Genomic DNA, 21873 nt, shown 5'->3' with positions numbered 1-21873 from the left:
TTTGAGCAGATGCATTTGTTACAGTGACCTTGACCTCCAAGATGCTTCAAGACATTGGCTGTCGCTGGCCTTGAGGCATGAAAATATATCAGTTATAATCCAGTAAAAACACATAATATTGCAGTTATATTGGTATCCAATTATATTTAAATAATTATAAATATATATATATATATATATATATATTTATAATCTATTCCCATTAGTAAAAATAAGGTTTTCGTGCCCAGGCCCCATAAATGTTAGGGGTTAGTGGTTTAAATGGAACTGGTGCTGTGTGTGCATCGAGCTGTACACAGACAAATTTAGTTCTGAAATGCTGAAAAACAAAATTTTGTACTTTTCCCTCACAATTGGCACCATGTTTGGCATTCCTAAAAGCCAGTCTTTGTCTTGTCATCTTCCAAATTATCTGAGAAGTGCACAGCAACTACAGACAATCCTGGAAATGTGTATTTGGTAAAGTGACAGTCTGTCCCAAAACACAAACTCCTACAACATGAAAAAGTTCATGACCTGATGCGTTCAGAATAAATACATCCACATTTGTGTTTGTGTGACCCATCCTGATGTTCACATTTACCTTCAGTTTACTTACTGGAGCCTGCAGCTCATAGAAAGTAAGTGGTAGAACAGACTGTTTCCTGTGCCTTCTTGTATTAGAGGAACAAAATCATAGTATCAGTCTGACAGAGCACAGTGATCTTAGCAAAGTTTTCATCTGAGAAAAATGGGTCTGAATGTTATCGTATATTTGATGCGAGGTCAATGATGTTGTAGAAGTTGATGATGAAGGAAGGATTCCGAGGACCCAGTAGTTTCAGTGTAACAAGGTTTATTACAAGAAATTACAGGTCGGGACGGGCATCTAGATACCCAGAGACACACAGCCAATAGTGAAAGTCTGACTTGCAGGGGATGAAAGGACACATATATAGGGAGTTTGGTTCCACCCATGACTTCAGATATAACGCATCCCACATGGGATTTCTGACTAGATAAGGGCACATCTTTGTGTCCGAACATGAAGGCACACTGGTCAAGAACCTTCCTTCTGAGCCCATCTATTAACTGTTAAGAGATGGTTCCCTAGGTCAAAGGTCATCCCCCATAGGGTAAAGTAAATAAGACAAACATCTGGTGGGCTCTCTGAGAATGTCTTTGTGTTTTTAAGCATATATCCACATGTTTTACTCTAACGAATATACGACATTAACCCCCCTTCGAGACTAAACAAAGTCTCGAAACAATAAAAAGAATAAAACATACAGGTACATGATCATTACAAAAATAACAAACCGTCTACAGCATAATTTTAACAACATTGCAACAGCTATGGAGTTTTTAAGAGTAAGAGTGAAAAACCTGTCAGGCAGCTATCTTTTCTATAATATCCATCAAACAAACTAGACAGGGAAATTCTCTCACAACCCCTCTGCCCAGGCGGCCATACGTCATACTCCATGCTACTGAAATTAGAAATTTAGCAAATTACATAAGAAAAAGACTTTAAGCAAATACATATGAACTCTCAGCAAATAAAAACAAAATAATGTCCAAAGTCAGCCTGGCTGCCCCATTGGAGCTTTCAATGGACCTTTCCCTGCCTAACACCACTATCCTTAAAGATCACGAAAAATAAAACATCTGAGGTCCCAGTATATTTGCACAATACCAAAAACATCATTTTCTAAGTAATTAACACACAAAGTAAATATAGTTCACTTTTAATATCACTTCTACATCTACGGAGAAAACATAAAAATAAAGAACACTGCACGTTTCTCAGCAGTATTGACTCTCAGTTGTAGTATTGATGACATGTTGAATCTGGATATTTTTATCTTTGTCCAGAGTCCTTCAGTCAATCCGTATTTTCCATCTTTGAAGTGTCTGAGTCCCTGAACATCAATCACCCTCTCAGTGATCTTCCCACAATATGTTCTAGAATGAAAGAAAAGAAAACCAGTATCTTTGCACAACAAAACAGATACAAATTAAAACATAAAATACAGATTAACATTCTATAAGTAAATGTGAAATTATAAGTCCCATTTTCCATTTCCCCCCTGGAAACACATCACTAATATGAAAGGAACTGCTCCTATTGGTCCTAATTTCTCTTGCAACCAAGCATTTGCAGACCGTCCAGCATTTTCCGGCTGGGTCATGTAGCCCCCTTTCTTGTGAACTACTTTCTTCAGTATTCTCCTCCTCCATATTCTCTCCAGCTGTTACACTCACAGGCAAACTGTCCACAATCATAACATTCTTCTGAATGCTGTTCAAAATTTGGATCGAACCTTCCTCTCCAGTTCTGTGCTTGATCAAATGCTGACTCTTGGTAGGAGATGACTGGAACCACTGATGATGGCTGGAACAATTGGAGCTGAACCTGGTTCAGCTGTGATTGTAGTAGTGATTGTTCTAGTGGAGCCTGATTCTGTGTAACCAGAGCTTGCTTATTAATTTTCTTATTATCCACCAGTTGTATTTGATTGAGTTTTCTAAGAACATCCTTGTCATGTTCCTTCTGGTCATGTTCCTTCTGGTCATGTTCCTTTTTCCTGTACAGCACCACTTGATGGGCTATATGATCTGTATAAACACCTTTTTCCATGCTTCCCAGACCAACCACCTCTGCCAGTTTGCTCCTCACTGGCAGGGGCAACCCCTTCTGTATTTTGGCTCTCAAAATTGACTGTTCCATTTGATTCAAATCAGGGTCATTTCCTGTGACATTTCTCCACACTTGATGAGCTCTTGAAACATAGGCTCTCGGGTTTTCTTCCTGTCCCAGCGGTTCAATAAGAATGTTGTCAGGATGTACATTTGTCAGAAACGTCTCTTTCAGCGCTCTACACACTCGACCTCTATTTGCACAAAACAGCTCAGAATCATTCACAGCAGTTCCCACATATTGATTAAGTCCTGCTTTCTGTAGAATATCTCCCATAGCATGAACTCCAAGGAGATTAGCCAAGAGTCTCTTAATATCTCCCATGGCAAGTTGTTCTCCCACCATAATCTCTTCCAACTTTGAAATCCAAGAATGTGCTCCATCTTGAAGAATCGGTAACTTCTCAATTATGTTTGACATATCTGTAGTCTGCCAAGGCCTATACTCCAAATTCTGCCCTCGGACGACCACAGGAAGTATTTTATTGAGTGTCAACTGTTTTCTTGAGCGCAAAGCATTTTTCATGCATAATAGTTGATAGCCTTCTTTCTGCAACTCCTCTACCTGGTTCTTCAGTGTTATTTGTCTTTCTGTTTGTCTGGTATTTTCTATGTCCCTATCTTTCTTATCGTTTGCAGCTTTGATCAGTTTCTGTCCCTCAATTTCAAACAACTGGAGAATGCCAAGCTCCACTTGTTTCTTTTCTCTGCGTCCCTTTTTGCCAATCTTTTGCGCTGCCTTGTATGTGGATACAAGTACTCGCATTATTCTGATTACATCTGGGTTCATAGTTCCCTCTACCGGCCATGGTCGTTCAATATTAGCCCAGCGTTCATGCCATTTTTCCGATATTTTTGCAATGCCTTTAACTAAAGGATTATTCTTCTGTACTACATCAACAGGAGTAATTACTTTTGGACTTTTATTCTCCTTTTTCCCCATAGTAGCAGCTACCTTTTGCTCCCTTTTTGTAAATTTAAAAAGTAATTGCTAAGATTTAAAGCTACTTAAAGCTTTTTAGATTACTCCTCCCCCCTTTTAGGAATTGATTAATCAACAAATCAATCAAGCACTCAACAGCTCAACAAATTAATCAATTCATAAATCATGTAGTAAAACCACTAATTTACTGCAGCCAATAGAAATAAAGTTGACTTCCCAACTCCAAAGGAATCAAAAAGTTCATCAATGTAACATTACAACTCAAAATCTGCTTATAATGTTTGACAAAAAGATCCTGCGCTCCCACAAGTGACTGACTGTCACCAAATGTGCTCTTAATTGCAACAACAATCACCTATTTTATCTCAGATCATCAAAAAGTAACAATAGTGTATCACCAACATAGCTCAGATCAGAATAAACCAAACACAAACAGTGAAACTCACATTTGCAACTCTCAGCAGAGTTTAAACCAAATAATCCTATTCCATTACTTAATTAAATGTATTAACTGGTCAGTGCGTTGTCAATCCTCATATTTGACTGACTAAAGCATGTAGCTTTTCATGTGCTTGTAAGCAGATGAATGTGCTCTATCAATCTCCTATAATAGCTTATAAATGAAAGCAGGTTGAAATGGTTATCAGCAATAATAACTATAAATGAGAACAAATACAAATATGTAAGATGCAGGTTTTTGTTAAAGAGTTTGTGTATAGACTCTACCCGCCTTGATCAAAGTGGAGATAGAAGCAGCACACGCAGTGGTCAGCAAGCCTCAGGCCGTGACCTGTAACGGCCAGCTGTCTTTTCGGCTCTCCACCTCAATTCTCACCCATCGTAAGGGAAAGAAAAAGACAATGATTTAGTATCTTTACATCCTTTTAACAACAACACAAGCGATTCAGTATGATTTGCACACATTTGCACCCTTTATTTGTCAGCATTTAGGTCAACAGACTTTTTTTTTCCTTTAAACACCCATCATAATCTCATACCATGCATCATATGATTTAGCTTATTTCGGTCTAATAATATCTTTAAAGTTCTCAATAGTTAATTATTTATTCACGGCTGTATTCAAAAACTCAACAGTCCTTTCGTAAACAAATAATTTATTAATGGTTCTCCGTCTGTGCATTGCACATTTGTCACACCCAGTGAGGAAAAACAGATATGTTATTCTTATTTTATATCAGCCCATAGTGGAGATGTTAATACTCTTAATAAAAGCATATTTGCATTCTCTAGTCAATGCAAACAATCTCCTCACGTCATCACCTTAAAACAAATTCTGACTATCTCTCCTTCTATCAAAATTATCATTATCCAGCATTTAAAGCCCAAAATGTCAAATTAAACCCAATTTGTTCCCAAAGGTCACCCTTAACTAAGTATTGTCGAATTTATGAACCAAATGAAACAAGAAAGTTCAAACAGTGAAAGATTTTGTTTAGAACTACAGATGTATCAAATCTAGCTGAATCAAACAAACAACTTTATTTCCTAATATTGTCTGCACAATTTCGCTTTCCCACAAACAAACAAAGAAACAAATTGTCCTTTTTAGCTTTGTCTAAAAACCCCATTAAAGAATTGGTTTTAAACCACGTTGTGACTCTTTCCCTGTGTCTCACAGAAGGCTGTTATTACAATGAAAATCCCCCTCACGTTTCTACACGCAGAGTCATGTTCATGCACGAGAGACACACAGACACACACACACACACACACACTAGAAAGATGGGGGCTGTGAAGACAAGGGAAGACAGACTAATGCAATAGTTCCCTGAAAGGGGCTATTTGCTTTCTCTAATACAGAGAACAAAATATCTGTCCTTATAAGTTATCAAATTTCCCGTTTGTAACCATAACGTATATATATATTTAATCAATCATAAAACCTTTTGTTATTAACTTTAGATCACACAAACACCAGCACCTGCTGCATTTCTTACAAAGCTGAAACACAGCGATGTCCACAGTCATCACACACACACCAGCACATGGAAAAAATGTGCATCAGTTGGAAGGAATCAAAGGTGTGGTTATATTAATTAAGTCCTCCTAAGAAGATTCATTATTTCATTACGTCTGTTTTATAAGAACAGCTCATAGTTTCAAGTTCCCTTAAATAGAGGCTCATTGTGATATTACAAGGCTCATATTTTATCAGTCCTCTCATATATTTATCTCAGGTATATTGATTCAATCCCATCCAGGAAACAACACACACATCCAAAAACACTGCATATTCAAACTTACTACAAACTTTTCTTTTCTTATTCAAACTTACTACAAACTTTTCTTTTCTTCTTTCTCACACAGCTCAAACACTGTAATGATCCCATTCTTCACACACATACACAGACCACCTACAAAAACATCTCCAAAGCCCCCTGTACACAGACGCACACATTTTCTCTTAGCCAAGGCTCTCATTCACACCCCTAGCATGCTTTATGCCGCTATTTCTCTATTTCCATTAAAATTTGTGCTACCTTTATGAGATGTAAATCATCCAATGAGAGGCTGCATCAGACACTGTTCGTCAACAAATGTCAGAGTGGAAGGCCCGGTTCCAGAACAGAATGCCTTGGGGTGCATCTGAGATTACAGGGGGTGCACCAGTACTATACAAACCAGCTACCCAGCTTCAGTTCAGACTTCGCTTTTTTACACACAGGCCTTTCTACCATGGCGCCAGTTGTTGTAGCCAGCCATGGTGAAAGCATCGGTGCTGTTTTTATTTGACCCAAAGTTTCTGCAGGCATAGCAGAAAATTGAATCTTTCTCACACGAATACTCTAGCCATTCTCTAGCAGCAAACCACGAGCTGCAAAAGGACCGCTTTACCCCACTGTACAGGCGAGTCGGATATGTTTTAAGAAATACCTGGGTAGGCTGTGTTGATCCGAGATCCCCTGGCACTTGCGGGCCGCCAACGGGTGGCAGTGTCGAAGCCGAAGGCTGCTTGTCCGGGAGTGAGGGCGGCGCAGGCAAAGGCAGCGAGTCGGGCAGGATTGAGCTGGCGTTGCTAGTGCTAGCCTCCACAACGGTTATAGAGCTGACGTTGACAGAAGCCAAAGTAACGTCAACTGTTCCGGCTGCCGCGTGACCCACATTGTCTCCATCCTCCTCCCTTCTCCGGTTAATGTCTTCTGCTGTGTTCTTTTTTAACCATTTTCGGATATCCATTCCTAAATGGATATCCAACGGATATATAACTGTTGCTGCCGAAGAAGTTCAACGTCACTACCGTGCGCGCTATAGATATACTATGGGTGCGTGCATTTTGCAAACGACGCCGGCATGACACACGATGCCGGCCGGCGGCCAATCATATAGAGCGACAACATTGCGCCCTCGAGTGTGATATTGCTTTATACAACAGTATAAAGCAAAATATATACTAGTAAAATGTACTGTTAATAATAATAATTGACAATAGATTGTGATTTGTTTGTTTATTTAATCATATAAACGAATGAAATTGCTTCCGGCAACAAAAATAAATTCCCACTGAGCGGACTGTTGCCAAGCAACATATAAACAAAACACCATACATAAATGCGGAGTGATTTTGTCAGTTTGTTGAACAGTCAGAGTGATGTCGGATGCTCATATCTCAACGGTATTTAATGGAAATAGTCACAAGTTTCATTACAATTTGTTTTGTGAGCAAGTATTTTATTATTTTTATCATATTTATAAAAAAAAAAAATCTTTATTTTTTTTCAATTGAGGGTGCAAACAATTTTTTTGGGGGTGCAATGCATGCTTATGCACCCCCGTAGAACCGGACCTGCAGAGTGGGAACAGTCAATTGGATTTTTATTTTACAATCTCCAGTTATTAAACTGACCTGTGGTGAGGTTTTTACGGCCCATACTAATGCTCCTTCACTGAGGGCTTCCACTATCCAAATTTGCGGCTCTTCCTATGATCATTTCCTTACTCTTATTTTTCTCTTATTACTCTTTCTCTTATCACTTTACACTTATTTATTAATTCAAATTCCCTGGATCCAGGTTTATCCCAATTTTTCTCTTTAACTCAATTTCTGGCTATGCCTTAGCCAATTGAAACGCAGTGAGTTATACACACATGTCTTACCGTTAAAAAGTTGAGGTACCGTCTTTTATAATCTTGCACAATGTCATTTAACCACCTTATCATTACAATTAAGCTATTCTAAACTATGTCCTGTACCTTAAGTACTTTTCTTCCTTTTTTCACACTTATATCTGTTCTATATTACTCCCCCCTTTAATTGCGATGGCCACTTCGCAAATAAAATCCAATTTAGCACGGAGATTCCCTTCAAACCCCAACACAACAAGACATTTCCTTAAAAACAGGTTCTTTTAACGGTGCGACCTAGCAGCAGCCACTGAACAGCCTAGGGAGAAATGCTCACCCTGGTTGAAGTCATCTGGAGATGCAGCAGGCCTCAAATCGTCTCAGTTCGTGACGTCAAGTTATATCGTATATTTGATGCAGCCGAGAGGTCAATGATGTTGTAGAAGTTGTTGATGATGAAGGAAGGATTCCGAGGACCCAGTAGTTTCAGTGTAACAAGGTTTATTACAAGAAATTACAGGTCGGGAAGGGCATCTAGATACCTGGAGACACAGCCAATAGTGAAAGTCTGACTTGCAGGGGATGAAAGGACACATATATAGGGAGTTTGGTTCCACCCATGACTTCAGATATAACGCATCCCACATGGGATTTCTGACTAGATAAGGGCACATCTTTGTGTCCGAACATGAAGGCACACTGGTCAAGAACCTTCCTTCTGAGCCCATCTGTTAACTGTTAAGAGATGGTTCCCTAGGTCAAAGGTCATCCCCCAAAGGGTAAAGTAAATAAGACAAACATCTGGTGGACTCTCTGAGAATGTCTTTGTGTTTTTAAGCATATATCCACATGTTTTACTCTAACGAATATACGACAATGTAAAGGAGGGTTTGGCTTGATCAGGGCTGATGATAAGCCAAAATGCAGCAGCGTTGGCCAATCCACCACGTTGGTCCAGACATCTCAACAACTTTTGAATGGATTATATATTTGTATGATTTTTGTTTATGCTCCTACCAATTTGGTGATCCCATGACATAACCTCTAATGCCACAATTAGTATGACAGATATATTAATTAAACCTTTCTTAATGTGAAAGCTTTGATTTTCCCGACCTTCCAAACTCCAGTTCCTTTTTCATTTACAGATGTTGTCATTTTTGTTCCACAGTGAAAAACTGTCATAAGAATAGAAGTTTGTTAAGATTTTATTTTTGCCTTGTGCTATTCTCAGGTCAGAATCTAATCCAGAATTTTTGATTTTAGACAAATACCTAAAAAGCTTAAGATATTCCCATTAATTTGTTCTTGCAAAATGATGTGTTCATAGCAATCGAATGAATTTGTGGTATGTTTTCCTAATGTTAGCAAGCTCACATGGATTATGATGGTGGATCGCGAATCAGAGATCGGGATCATAATTGCGGATCCTGTATCCTGTTGGTTGATCATGATAATAATGAAAGATCCTGTATCGTGTTGGTATCTGATAGTGTTGGTGAACCATGATCAAGGTGGCAGCTGATGGTGGATCCTGATGGCTGATCCTGATGGCGGCAGTGGATCATAATTATAGACTGTCGAGGCATCCGATCTTGATAATGGATCCTGATCGTGGTGTCTACTGACCATGGACTATGATTAAACAAGACTGCTTGATATACAATATTTCCTCCTCAGATACTCGACCATTACTGACAATAATCCATCAATTCATTGACCTTCCATTATGCAAAAAAGTGTTTATTCTAATCAATGCTGTAAATACTTTTATATTTCTGATGTTCTCCATTACACGTGGCATCTTTTGCATTTAACTATAGGCTATAACCTCGGTTCACCAAACTGGGGTTCAGGGGGTACGCAGGGAGAAAATGTTAAAATTTTACAGTTAAAAACATGAAAAAAAAACGGGGAGGTACGTAGCTGGAGATTGAATGTCTGAAGGTGTACAAGACTGTAAAAAGTTTGGGAAACACTGGGCTATACATATACAACTGATTGATTAAAATTAGCATTCAGCTAATGCTTACACTCATTTGCAGCTTCGAAAAAGCTGCTAGCATGGCTGTAGCAAAGAGCTGTGAAATTAGGTTGCTGCCATGTGTAATCCAAGATTGCCCCCACCCTGGGTTAAATGAAGCCATCCAGGTATTAAAAAGAGACTGTAGGAGAAAGGAAAGAAAATTAAGAAAAACTGGTTTACATGTATCCTACGACATTTTATAAATCTGCAATGATAACCCGCCATGTGAAAGTTAAAGACGCAAAAGCATCCTTCTTTTTTTAACTTGTTCAATTAATCTAATTCCAAACTTTTATTTAAAGAATTACTGACCCCTTATGTGTCTGCGCGCAGCCTTAGATCCTCAGGTGGAGCCCTGCTCGCTGTTCCAAAGTTGAGGTTGTCCCATCAGGGCCCCTCGGCTTTGGAACGGCCTACCTGAGGAGATAAGGCTCGCAGATTCAGTGACTTCTTTTAAATCACTTCTTAAACCCACTTTTATAGACTTGCTTTAATGTGATAGTGATTTTATCATTTCTTTTTCTTTTTCACTTATTTTTAAGGTCAGTTTACTGCTTTTACGTTTTCAAGTTTGTTTTAAGTTTTTTTGCTTTGTTGTAAAAGCACTCTGTAAACTCTGTTTCAAAAAGTGCTATATAAATAATGTTTATTATTGATGCTATATAATGTATCGTACTGTATAAACTTTGACTGTATATAATATACAATTTAATACAATTCATATACATCCATGTTATCAAATGATAGCGTTTTTCTTCTGTTTTGATGTGATGCTCTAACACAAAAGCCTCTTCAACAGGAGTAATATGAAAAAATGTAACTACACTGCAGCTTGACCTGTGGTGGAAAGGAACTGAGAGCACATATGACAGTACAAATCGTAGGTACGATATCTGAATAATAACACTGGCCATGATTTATTTATCATGTTGGAAATGAAAACCACAATTGCACAACTAAACAAACATCATTTGAATAGTTGCACACAATCATTTGTAAATTTAATTCTAGCCTTTTAAAGTTGACAAAAAACAGAATCCTTATCAAAAAACTGCAGTCACTAAATACTGAATACCATACAAAACCTAAAAAATGTGACAATTACAAACATTTTGTTCAACAGATAACATTTGTACAGTATATATTTATACAATACTGATTTTTGTTTTTATTTGGCACAAGATGCTATTTTGTGTTTTTAAGTGGAAAAGCTTTTCCTGACACTGCTTACAAAGGAAGAAAATCATAAAAATACAGTAAAAGCAACACATTGTGACAGTGTCATTGCAGTAGTTGTGATCTCCGTGTGTTTATCTGCATCTTTTTTATTCTTTACAAAAAACAGCAGTTATTGAATAAAACATTCAAAGCTTTTCTAATCGGGAACCAATGTAAAAACTGAAACAACTTTGCTCAGGTACGTCCCCTGCTCCTGGCTGAAATTCCAAAAAGTATCTGAGGGGGGGAGTAAGGGAGCTTGCTCCTCTTTTTATATGTTTCTAGTTGCAGCTGAGCTAAGAAGGACGGCGTGAGGAAGTGAGAATACCTAAAATCAATGAGTTGTTGTAAGTGTTTTGTTAAGTGGGACACCAGCACTTAAGTTACCATTAATTTGATGTAATACTACAAATTGTGTAGATGCCATTTAGTTGATAATATATGCTTAGAATTGGGCAATTTTACAGATAATTACTGAGCTCCCTGCAGCACAAAACATATAATTTTGCTGAATAACCAGCATCTCTGCTGAACAGAGTGTAGTCTGGTGTGCATGGCCTTTGTCCTCTTTGCTTCCTTCCATAAAGTTATGAACCTTCAGATGTGTCATCTTTGGCAGTCCATTCACCAACAACACTGACTACTGGTCGTACTAATGATGACAATACCAACATACAGAAGTGACTACAGATCTGGGTGAACGAATGGTCGCCAATTACCATAAACACACATTAGAAACACACGCATGCGCACAAGCCACATGCATATGTTATTGAGTCTATGCACTGCTGTACCCAACTGTTCCAACCACTGATTCAACATGCAGCATTTACAGGCACCTGAACGTGACTGTGAAGAAATGTGTGTCTGTTCTTCACATAGTACATATCGAAAATAAAGATAATGAATAATGGTTTGCATGCTTGATATCCTGCAACAGCTTAAATACAGAGATCGATTTTTTCAAATTATCATTTCACAACATTTGTTATGAACAAGCATTCTGGACTATGTAAATTTGCTTTACAAATGTAGCTACACTATATCTACACTACTCTTTACTAATACTTTAATAACTAGTTTTCTATTTGCCTGAAGATAGAGCACAGTGCGACTGTAGCTCTATAATTGTCAAATTCTAACTGTCTCACAACAAAATATGAAACAAAATCTATCAAGTTTGCAAAAATACTCAAACAAGCATACACATTCTCACGGTAAAAAAGAGGAAACTAAAAGCAGTACTCATTCTGGGTGAAGGACAAATCGTCCCCTCTGTGGATTCAATCATCTCACCTACGTTAGGTGCTGTTGTTCAACACCATCATCTCTCTTCTGTTGTCATATGCACACAATCCATCTATGATACATGTTTGAGTGATGGAGGCTCTGTGTCACTCTGGCTGGAAGCTCAAGGGGCACAGAGAGCAAAGCAAAGTCACTGATACATATGCTCCAGTTTACACTGTATATATACAACCTACTGTAGACCTTCTTCACACTCTGACATGCCTAAAGGACAACTGAGGATTCCTGGTCAAATACAATCAACGGGTTTAGACAACCTGATAAGGGTGTGGGGAAGTCTTCAGGTTCTTTGTTGGAGTTTGGAAGTTTTAGAAAAAAAGATCTTTAGATGAAAAAACTTGAGGATGTGGCTCCTGTTTCTGTCTTTGAAGTCCTCAGTGCAAATTGATGGCCTCTCTGCATCATCATCATCATCACCATCAGCTCATCTTCCTTCATCATCAGTCTGCTCCATGGTGGAGAGTTAAGGACATTTCGAGTCACCTAAAGAAGCATTGCGAGGAGACAAGGTGAAAATGAACAGTCATACCAGCACTGAGACAACAGGTCAGTGGCTGCAAGGTCAACTAATGCTGTAGCCTGGCTCCGCCAAAAGTTAATAATAGTGCATCAATCAGCATCTCCATTAATTACAAGAAAAAAAAGCTGTGGATTTATGGAACAACATGCATCCGATAATGTTCTGTTACTGTTCCTTTAAATTATGAAATCAGTGTCTGGTTCCTTAAAATGTCTCTTTCCTTCTAGATCAGGGGTGTCTAAACTTTTTGTCCAGAGGGCCACATACAAAAAAAATTCAACCAATCAACCTTGTCGCTCTGGGTGGGGGGGCGTGGCGGCGTTCTGAGGGACCTGGCGGCATTCTGAGGGACAGCTGGCAAGACAGTGGGCCATAATCCATTATATTACATTACATTTAATTTAGCTGACGCTTTTATCCAAAGCATCTTACAATAAAGACCGCGCAGTTGTGTCGACGGACTCCAAGGGTTGCATCTGTTGCAAAGCAATTCACCGCCAGAACACTAGGTGGAGTAAAGATTTTTTGTCAATGACGACCTTAGAGAAGCCATCTTTATGTGTGGCAGTCGTCGTCGACTGTTTATTACTTTTTAAACCGGAAATGTGACTCCGGAAAAGATGTAGTTAGCGGACCAATCACAGCCTTGCGGGCGTGTAGCTTTGTCGTACAAAAATTGGGCAACGCACGCAAGCACGCAAGGGGCATGCAAGGGACTCTTGAGCGTACCCCTTCTTGCATGTCTCTAAAAACGCAGAAGCATGCGCCGGCCTTAAGTGCATCAACCCCGATGGTACAAACCCAGAACAACAAGAATCAAGAAAGTACAATTTCTTCAACAATAAAGCAAAACAAAGTGCTATAAGTAAGTGCCATTTAAGTGCTACTAAATTGTTAGTTACCAAAAGTTTTTTTATATATATTATATTTTAAGACATTGATGCCGGGCAATTCAAAATGGATGGCGGGCTGTGGTTTGGACACCCCTGTTCTCCATCATGTGTAAAAAGGCTACACAGGCACGCATAGATACAAACATACACACACACAGGACAAAATCATCATCTACTATAAAAAAAACACATGAACTAAAAATACTTAAATAAATCATTTCACAAGATTGATTTATACCTTTACAACATGGACATTTTACATCTCAGGTCGGTCTATAGTTTATCATTACTGGGGAAAATGTGGTAGTTCGAAGAAGAAAAAGTCCAAGTAAACTCTAAAAGACCTACTGGATTCTCCCCCAGGAGAGCAAGGGCTCTCACTGCTTCTCGTAGAAATAATAATCATAATTTTCATCATCGTCATCTTCATCATCTTGTTATTGAAACTCAGGATAAAGTAATCTCTCACTCATCAGAGCTCAGGGTTTCGGGAATACTGAGTTTTTTTTTTCTTTTTACCAGAGGTGCTCACAAAGACTGTTATTCAAAAATCCTACTCATGGCGGCTTTACAAAGAAGAACCTTCTCAAGCCTCTTCGATGTATTTTCAAAATACCAGGCCGCTTCCTATAAAGTCTCTCATATCGGACCATGAGCTACAAATAGTCACACAACCAGTGACACTGTGGATGACCCATCCCACAACCGGCACAGTGCACGCAACCTCTGAATAGCTTCCCTCCAGCAAGCCTCTTCACTGCCTGGGAGGCACAAGTTTTCAGGCACAAGTGCTGAACTTGAGCTTTCCAGTGGGCATGTCCTGTTACAACACCAGTGCACTTTAAGTAACCATCACCTCTCTGAAACTGCTGAGTGGAATTTTTTACATATCATTTTAAGTTCAGGTGAAAGTGACATATGGTCTATAATTTTGAGAGTGAGTTGCTTACTGTGAAACCTACAGGTTATGTCCGTGCCTCACGTTTAGAACTGTCCTGCACTGCTAGGGTCACACTGCAACAGGCGGACGATAGAGGGGTCGCTCTTAGCTCCTTTGATGAACTCCTCCAAAGACAGTTTACCTACAACACAGACAAGACCAGTGTGCAATAATCATTTTGTTATTTTTGTCATTAAATATATCAATAAAACTGATGGACAGTAAGGAGAAAAGTCTGCATTGATAACATGTAGGACTTCATGAGCTACACGTTTTTCAACAAAGATTCTGACAGTATGATGGTACCTTTGACGTCTTCATTAAAGCTAGGGCTGGATCCTGGAAAAGCTGCCTACACATTGCAGGCTACACTGACTGACAACTGCTAGAAGCCGACCTTATCATGTCTTGCTCTATATATTTTGGCTTTCATCTCTGCTTCAACGTTGAATGTCTCTCCACCTTCCCAGCTGAAGACTACGGTCATGTGCATTGAGAGCACTGGCAGGATGTGCACAGACCGGCAGATCTGTTGGTGACAGGCGAATACACCAGCCAATAATTTAATTCAATCCAAATGTAATGACTGGTCATGTTTATCACGGTCCTTCGAAGGCCTTCCTCAATGATACCTCATGCAGTGAGGAAGTACATGTCCATGTCAGTGCAATTCTCTGGACCGTGGAGGAGAAAGACCTTAACAACTTAAGACCCGTTTTCTGGATAATTGAAAATTTATTTAAATGTGAATCTTCTCTGTTCTCACTTGAGATTTTCTCACCAAAAGGTGGCAGTGTTGATGATGTTCTTCTTTCTCTTGACCACCCACCATTGTAACAGAGACACTCGAGCTTCCTCTCCCTGCATTTTGAGAGAGAGCGAGAGCGAGCTCCTTGCTAATGTTTTTATCAGAAAGAAAGATAAGACATTTCCATGTCCAGACCAACAATGTCTTTCTCACTGTTGCACTTCTGCTTCCTCCCATTTCCTCTTTTTCTCTCTCCACTCTCCTCCACTATGTCTCCTCCTCTTATTGTCCTTCGCTCTTGTGTGACTCAAATTTGTTGTATATATATTTGTAATGTCTGTAATGACTTAATTCACTCTATCACTCAATCACTCAATCACTCAAAGATTTCTTCCAGAATAAGGGATTTTCCACATCCTGATAGATAAACAATAGCAATATATAAGGAAAATATGTGCATGTCAATCCAGTTCACACGTTACAGAAATTCTCTAATACCTGATGATTTTTTTCAGCAGCAGAGTCAGTTTTAACTTGATGCAGAATGTTTTGGCTTTAAGCAGAGTGGTGACGCCAGTGGGTATTTTTATGATCTTAATACAACATAGTCTCGTCTTCAAAATGTTGTTTTACAATTATCAATGTGAAACTACCTCACTTAAAATTAGATAATTAGTAGATGGAGGTCAGCCTACCATCCCTGTTGGTGTCCATCTGCCTGAAGATCTTCTCTGTCCTCTTCTCAGGTGTAGACTCATCCTCAGGCATCTTCATCACTGAGGAAACCATCTTATAGATTGCCTACATGGAGACACAAGTGAGATAATTTAATCAAAAGAACTTTAGAAGGATATAAAGTGTACATGTATATCTGTGTATTTCCATCTGACTATATCTGACAAGATTTGTCAATTTAGGAATGCATTTACACCACAATACAACACAAGTTTTCCATAATGTTTTGAAATAGAAGAAAATAACATTAATAAAAGGTAAAAAGTATGTTCCTTATGTCCTCATGGACAGGACAGGTGACTTTCCAGTTTGGAACACTTTTGAAGAGTTCTTTCATGACATTAACTCTCTTTGTCTCTTAAATATTATCAATAAAAACAATGCTAACCATGGTTCTTTGTCAATTCAATCCCTACATCTGCACAGTTAAAAGATCTCACTCCTTAAAATTAGAAAATGTAAAATCTGTCTCTGTAATCAGTCATTCATATCCACTTGACATTTTAAGTTTAGTAAACTTAAGATTAACTCATGTTTAGTTAACTCTAGTTTTACATTTTCAAAGCTCATAAAGTAACATAAACTCAATTAATGCATACCTTTAACCTTTCAGTTTACTCACATTTTTAAGGCATCAAGGGAACTTGAAACTATTGTTTGGGTTTTTCTGTAAAGATATTTAGTATAAAAGATGCTCAACCACAACATGAATATTAACTTATTTTCTTCTGTGCTGAATAGGAAACCTTCCCCATACTTTCCTTTTCAGATCGCACAGTTGCTGCTGGGCTACAGTTTGTTGAACTGACGATTAATTCACTCTCACAAAAGGGGAGCAACACCGTTTTCATTTGTTTTTGAAAGAATTAAGAGAACGTATAACAAAGTGTGTAAAACAAACAGATGATAATTAATTTACTAAAACGAGTGACATTTATTATGCTCTTTCACAAAGACAAACACAGGTGCGTCATAAATAGATTCTCAGAGTTGCACCCACTGAGCACAGACAGGAATGTTTTCGTATATGTCAGCTCATAGCAGAGTTCACCGCTCTGTGATTACATTTTCTCAGTTTAGGTGGAGCGGTGGAGACAAACATGTGCACATACACAATCCCACACAGACTATTCATCAGTGTTGGGACTCCTCTGCTCTCTGTTGCATAACAGGCTGTTTGGCAGTAAACAGTGAAATCACAACCCTCTCTGTGTCTCTGATAAATAGGCAGGCTTAAGGGGAATGGGAGCTGACATGTGAACAGAGGATGTTTGATTGTAATTACAGTACGGTGGGAGCTGTAAATAGGTGCTGGCTATGCCTCCTATTAGAGACAGGGCGGCTAACCTTCTGGGTCAAAGTGGAGCCGAGAGACAAGCAGCATCCATGGTTAATATCAGCCTTCATTTCTATTTGGAGCTCGGTCAGTCATTATTCAAAATTCTTCAACCTGCTGATGAGTGTTTAGTACATTTAGCCAATACATCATCATGGGGATTTAGCTGCTTATCTAAAGCTATGCAGTGGAATGAGCTAAAAACTTAAAAATCCCAAAATTACAAGCAACAGATAAAAATGTTAATGATCTGCAGCTTATTGACACAATATTTCTGACTTTTTGGTCTCAACGCTCTGTATTCTACACTGACATCTAATGAATGATTCAAATACACAACAAACAAAGAAAGCTTGATTTAAAGTAAAAGTCTGTTGCTGCCTTTATCTAATCATTTATTTTGTGTGTATCCTACACTTCTGGGTAATGAGAGTGTAGAAAGAGAGAGCAAAATTAATGGAGACAAAATGGAGATCTAAAGTTATCAAAGAAACAACTTTTTGACACATCGTCTGACCGTGGCGTGGCGTCAAAGTGTGCAAAAAAACGCCATCAAAACACAAGCTTCTATATCTCAGACATATTTGGTCCCATCGACTCCAAAGTAGACATGTAAGACAAGAGTTGCTATCTGAAGACATCAACACAGTAATCTTGACTTAAAATCACAGCGCCCCCTGGTGGCAACAGGAAATGTCTTGTTTTTGGTACGTCTTACACTTGGATGTATTTCTCCTCATCCACTTTGCGAAACCATGTCAAACTGTGTCAAATGGATCTCAAGACATTGATAATGTAGCCACAAGATTACTTTGACTTTTCATCATGCAGATTATTAATGGCGTGCCATCAAAGTTCATCAACACGCCATGACACACAGAATCGCTATAACTTCGGTGTTCAAGGTTCATACTCCGTCAAAGTACATGTGTGTATAAACAGCCCCCCCTTGAAGATATTCAGATGATTTTTAGGAATGTGCGTGGCAAAATAACTGACTAGCACCCCCTAAAGGGCAGCCCCGGCACTTCCATTGGTCTACATCTACAAAAATCTATAGGGACATGTGTCTTGTCATAACGAAGAAATAAGTCTCTTGGACAGATATGCTAAACCACACAGGAAGCCCGCCATTTTGGAATTGGTGGCCATTTTTGCCATATTTCACACTTTTACTTTGAAGTTCTTGTCGTAGGGCTTTCATCAGATCGACTTAAAATTTAGCTGAGTGTCATCACAACAAGATGGAGATCTAAAGTTATTAAAAGATCGATTTCTACTCACATGGTGTGGCCGTGGCATGGCGCAAAAGTTTGATCATTAAATGAAGATAATTGAGCTGTACCTGCACTATTGCAATATTAAGTCACTAGAGGGCAGTGTAAGACCATGGTTTAAATCACTGTTTTCCGTCCTGGCTTCTAAATGGTGGACTGAGCTCCCCATTGACATCCGGACATCAGAAAGTCTACACATCTTCCGCCGAAAACTAAAAACATACCTCTTCCGACTTTACCTTGAATAAAAAAAAAAAAAAAAAAAAAAACACTAACAACTTTTTGAAACTAACACTTTAGTAGCACTTAAATGGCACTTACTTATAGCACTTTGTAGTTTTGCTTTATTTGAAGAAATTGTACTTTCTTGATTCTTGTCGTCCTTGGTATGTACCCTTGGGTTTGAATGCACTTATTGTAAGTCGCTTTGGATAAAAGCGTCAGCTAAATGAAATGTAATGTAATAATAAAATCAAGATGATTGAGCTGTACCTGCACTATTGCAAATTTAAGTCACTAGTTGGCAGTGCAAGACAATGGTTTGCCCAAGGACCAAATCTTCATTCCCAGGGCTTAAGAATTTCGTTCAGTTAGTTTTAATGTGTTTGAAACTAAATTACACTTATGGATGTTTGACAATTATTGTTGACAGATAACTTTAGTGTATGTTTGAGGGTAAAAGGAGAGTTTTTAACGTGAACGTTACACGGTGTGACCGTAGCTTGGTGTCAAAGTTTGATAACACGCCATCAAAACACAAGCTTCTGTATCTCAGACATATTTGGTCCGATCGAGTGCAAACTTGACATGTAAGACAAGAGTCGCGACCTGTGTTTATCCTTCCCGCAGAGCTTAAAATGCTCGCAACACGGAGACGTGCGCTTTGTCATCGATCGCTCACTCTTCACCGACCGCAACAGACTAAAAACCGCCTGTGCTCGGGCCCGTTAGTGCTACAACGTGAACCTATTTTTTTATTGATATTATATATTTTATTGACAGTTACAAAAATAGAAATAAATGCTGCAATATCATTTAGAGTCAGTTTTTAGATTGCATATTTAAGGCCGTTAAATTATCGTGCAGATTCATTTTCTTATATCTAAAGTAAAAACAGTGTTATTCCGGCTTCTTCTGGATCCACAGAACAGAATCTGTATTGAAACTGTTTGAAGCTTCCAATAAGGGGAAATTCCAAGGGACCAGCAAAGTCAGGGGCCCTCAGAGAACACTAGCTTTGTTATTTTTATTAGTAAGTTAATACAATCAAAATTATATATATATATATCAACTTTATACATGAAATAAATGTATGCTTTTTCTCTCCATATTTGTCAAAACAGGACAGGCTTCATATTTCACTCTGTTCACTGCATGGTTCACTCTTGTTTGCTATCCAGTGGGTGCTAGAAGTAGAACAGAAGGGGAACTGTCAGGCCCTACCTCCCTAAATACCCTTTTCTAATTTGTATGCATCATTCAGGCAGCATGTTATGACAAATTTGTTGATTTGTGTTAAAAAATACTTTTTTTTATATTTAGATATAATACCCATCTCTATCGCACAATAAAGTCCATAACTCACTTTTAAAATCTATTGAGTGGTTATCTAGCTCATTTGGGGAAGAGTGTTGCTCTAGTGCACTGTTTTCTGTCTTTCTTTATTTTTTTCTTTAGATAGTTGTGAGTAGATAATGAGGGAATTTTCATTTTACGTTGAACTATTGCTTTAAACTACGGGTCATCAAATGGGTTTTCCAGGCTGGTGGGTGGTTTAGGTTTGCTGGGGGTGGGTTGGGTTGGGGAAGGAGTGTCCAGTATTATATTCTTTAATTGGGCCCAACATTTCCAACAACTATGCCTCACTGACCATTATGAATGCTGTCTTTCTTTATTACCAATAGACTATAGATTGTTTGCTCTGCTGATATTTGTGTTTGTAGGAATAGAAGGTTAGAAGTGAAAACTATTGAGGATCGGATGAGACGGATTTATCTTTCTCCCTGCTTTCACATTTGGTCATTATCTGAATAGGATGTGCCAGGCTGGCTGTGAATCATGTCATTCAATTAATCCCACAGCAAGGCTAATAATGAGCATCAACAGCATTTGCACACACTCTGCAGGAGAAGATTTGTTTACCCCCAAGTCACTACAGCAAATGGAGGTGAGTGAGAATAGAGAACATGGAGAGCACCGTGGGAGGCATGACCGGGCCCTTTCGGTAAAGCATTGGAAAACTACTGCCCACAAATACTGTTGTGACAGAGAGAATAAACAAACAAAAAACTGGGCTACCTGCGGTCATTTGAGGATTCAAATAGTTATTTCTGTAATGGCCAACAATGCCAAAGGCTGCACAAACAAGATTCAGTACAGGAATAACAGTCTACTCTACACTATCAAATGAACTGTATGTGCAAAGAATGCTCCTAATCCCAGAATAACATTGAAATAGCCCATATAGCTTCATCAGAAAATGCTACACATTTTGATGTTTATTTGTCTGTTAGTTATCAGGATTAGGCAAAAATTACTGAATGGATTACCATGAAATTTGATGGTAGGAGGTGGTAAGATCAGGAAACAACCCATTAAATATTGTTACGGATGCGGATCCAGGAATCTTTCACTTACTTTAACATTGCAGGAATAAGCATTTTTCCACCATCAGGCATATTTAGAGGGATACAATCTATGAGTATGTACGTATGTATGTAAGAAGCACTAATGAAAGAAACTAAAATATTGGACAAATAAAAACTTTTATCTAAGTTCACACATTAACACTTGTTGGCTTTTAAGAACTGAAAAACTGTTGTTTTTGCTTCAAACATCGTTTTCCAGAATTAGCTGGTTAGCATGGATGTAGCTAACAAACCTGCTAACAAAATCGCTAGCATTTGCTCTCAGTAAATACCTGTCCCTTGAGAGTACTAAAAACTGAAGAAGGTTATCCATTGTCAGCAGAAAGAGTTCATGAATAAAATGATGACAACTGATGGTCGAACATATTTAAATTAAACTTTTCAAGAGAGCAACTGTCCGGATGCTCCACTACACCAACATTCTTGTCTGAACCAACTTGGTTGATATTTGGAATGACATTGTCATCCGTGGCTTAAATTATTCCCACTGACAGAAACTAGTATAAAAGTATGTCGAGC

General features: G+C 38.5%; 2 protein-coding genes across 10 annotated transcripts in view; both read right to left on the bottom strand.

The window, feature by feature from the left end:
• Positions 1-833: 833 nt before the first annotated feature.
• LOC133964835 (uncharacterized) lies at positions 834-6985 on the bottom strand. Its single transcript, XM_062399107.1, has 2 exons — positions 6518-6985; positions 834-4452 (listed from the first exon to the last, which is right to left on the bottom strand). The coding sequence occupies exon 2, from the start codon at positions 3620-3622 to the stop codon at positions 2201-2203; it is 1422 nt and encodes a 473-aa protein (XP_062255091.1). The 5' UTR covers positions 3623-4452; positions 6518-6985; the 3' UTR covers positions 834-2200.
• A 454-nt stretch (positions 6986-7439) lies between these two features.
• The window catches only part of ncalda (neurocalcin delta a), a 62568-nt gene continuing 48134 nt past the window's right edge, over positions 7440-21873 (bottom strand). For 4 of the 9 annotated variants that reach the window (XR_009923821.1, XR_009923820.1, XR_009923826.1 and 1 more), the window contains 5 exons: positions 16054-16159; positions 14621-14752; positions 12246-12740; positions 10044-10148; positions 9432-9870 (listed from right to left, as the gene is read on the bottom strand). Coding sequence is in view for 2 of the 9 variants with exons in the window: in XM_062399109.1 (XP_062255093.1) it covers positions 14655-14752; positions 16054-16159 (204 nt within the window). In the remaining 7 variants the exon portion in view is untranslated. Of the gene's footprint in view, positions 8248-9431; positions 9871-10043; positions 10149-10612; positions 12741-14620; positions 14753-14835; positions 15140-16053; positions 16160-21873 lie in introns of those variants that run through there. The other 5 variants (XR_009923823.1, XR_009923824.1, XR_009923822.1 and 2 more) reach the window with 5 other exon arrangements.

This window comes from Platichthys flesus, chromosome 11 (genome assembly GCF_949316205.1).
Source record: "Platichthys flesus chromosome 11, fPlaFle2.1, whole genome shotgun sequence".
In the NCBI taxonomy this organism is placed as follows: domain Eukaryota; kingdom Metazoa; phylum Chordata; class Actinopteri; order Pleuronectiformes; family Pleuronectidae; genus Platichthys; species Platichthys flesus.
The sequence above is the reverse complement of the archived record's forward strand: the minus strand, read 5'-3'. Positions and strand labels throughout refer to the sequence as shown.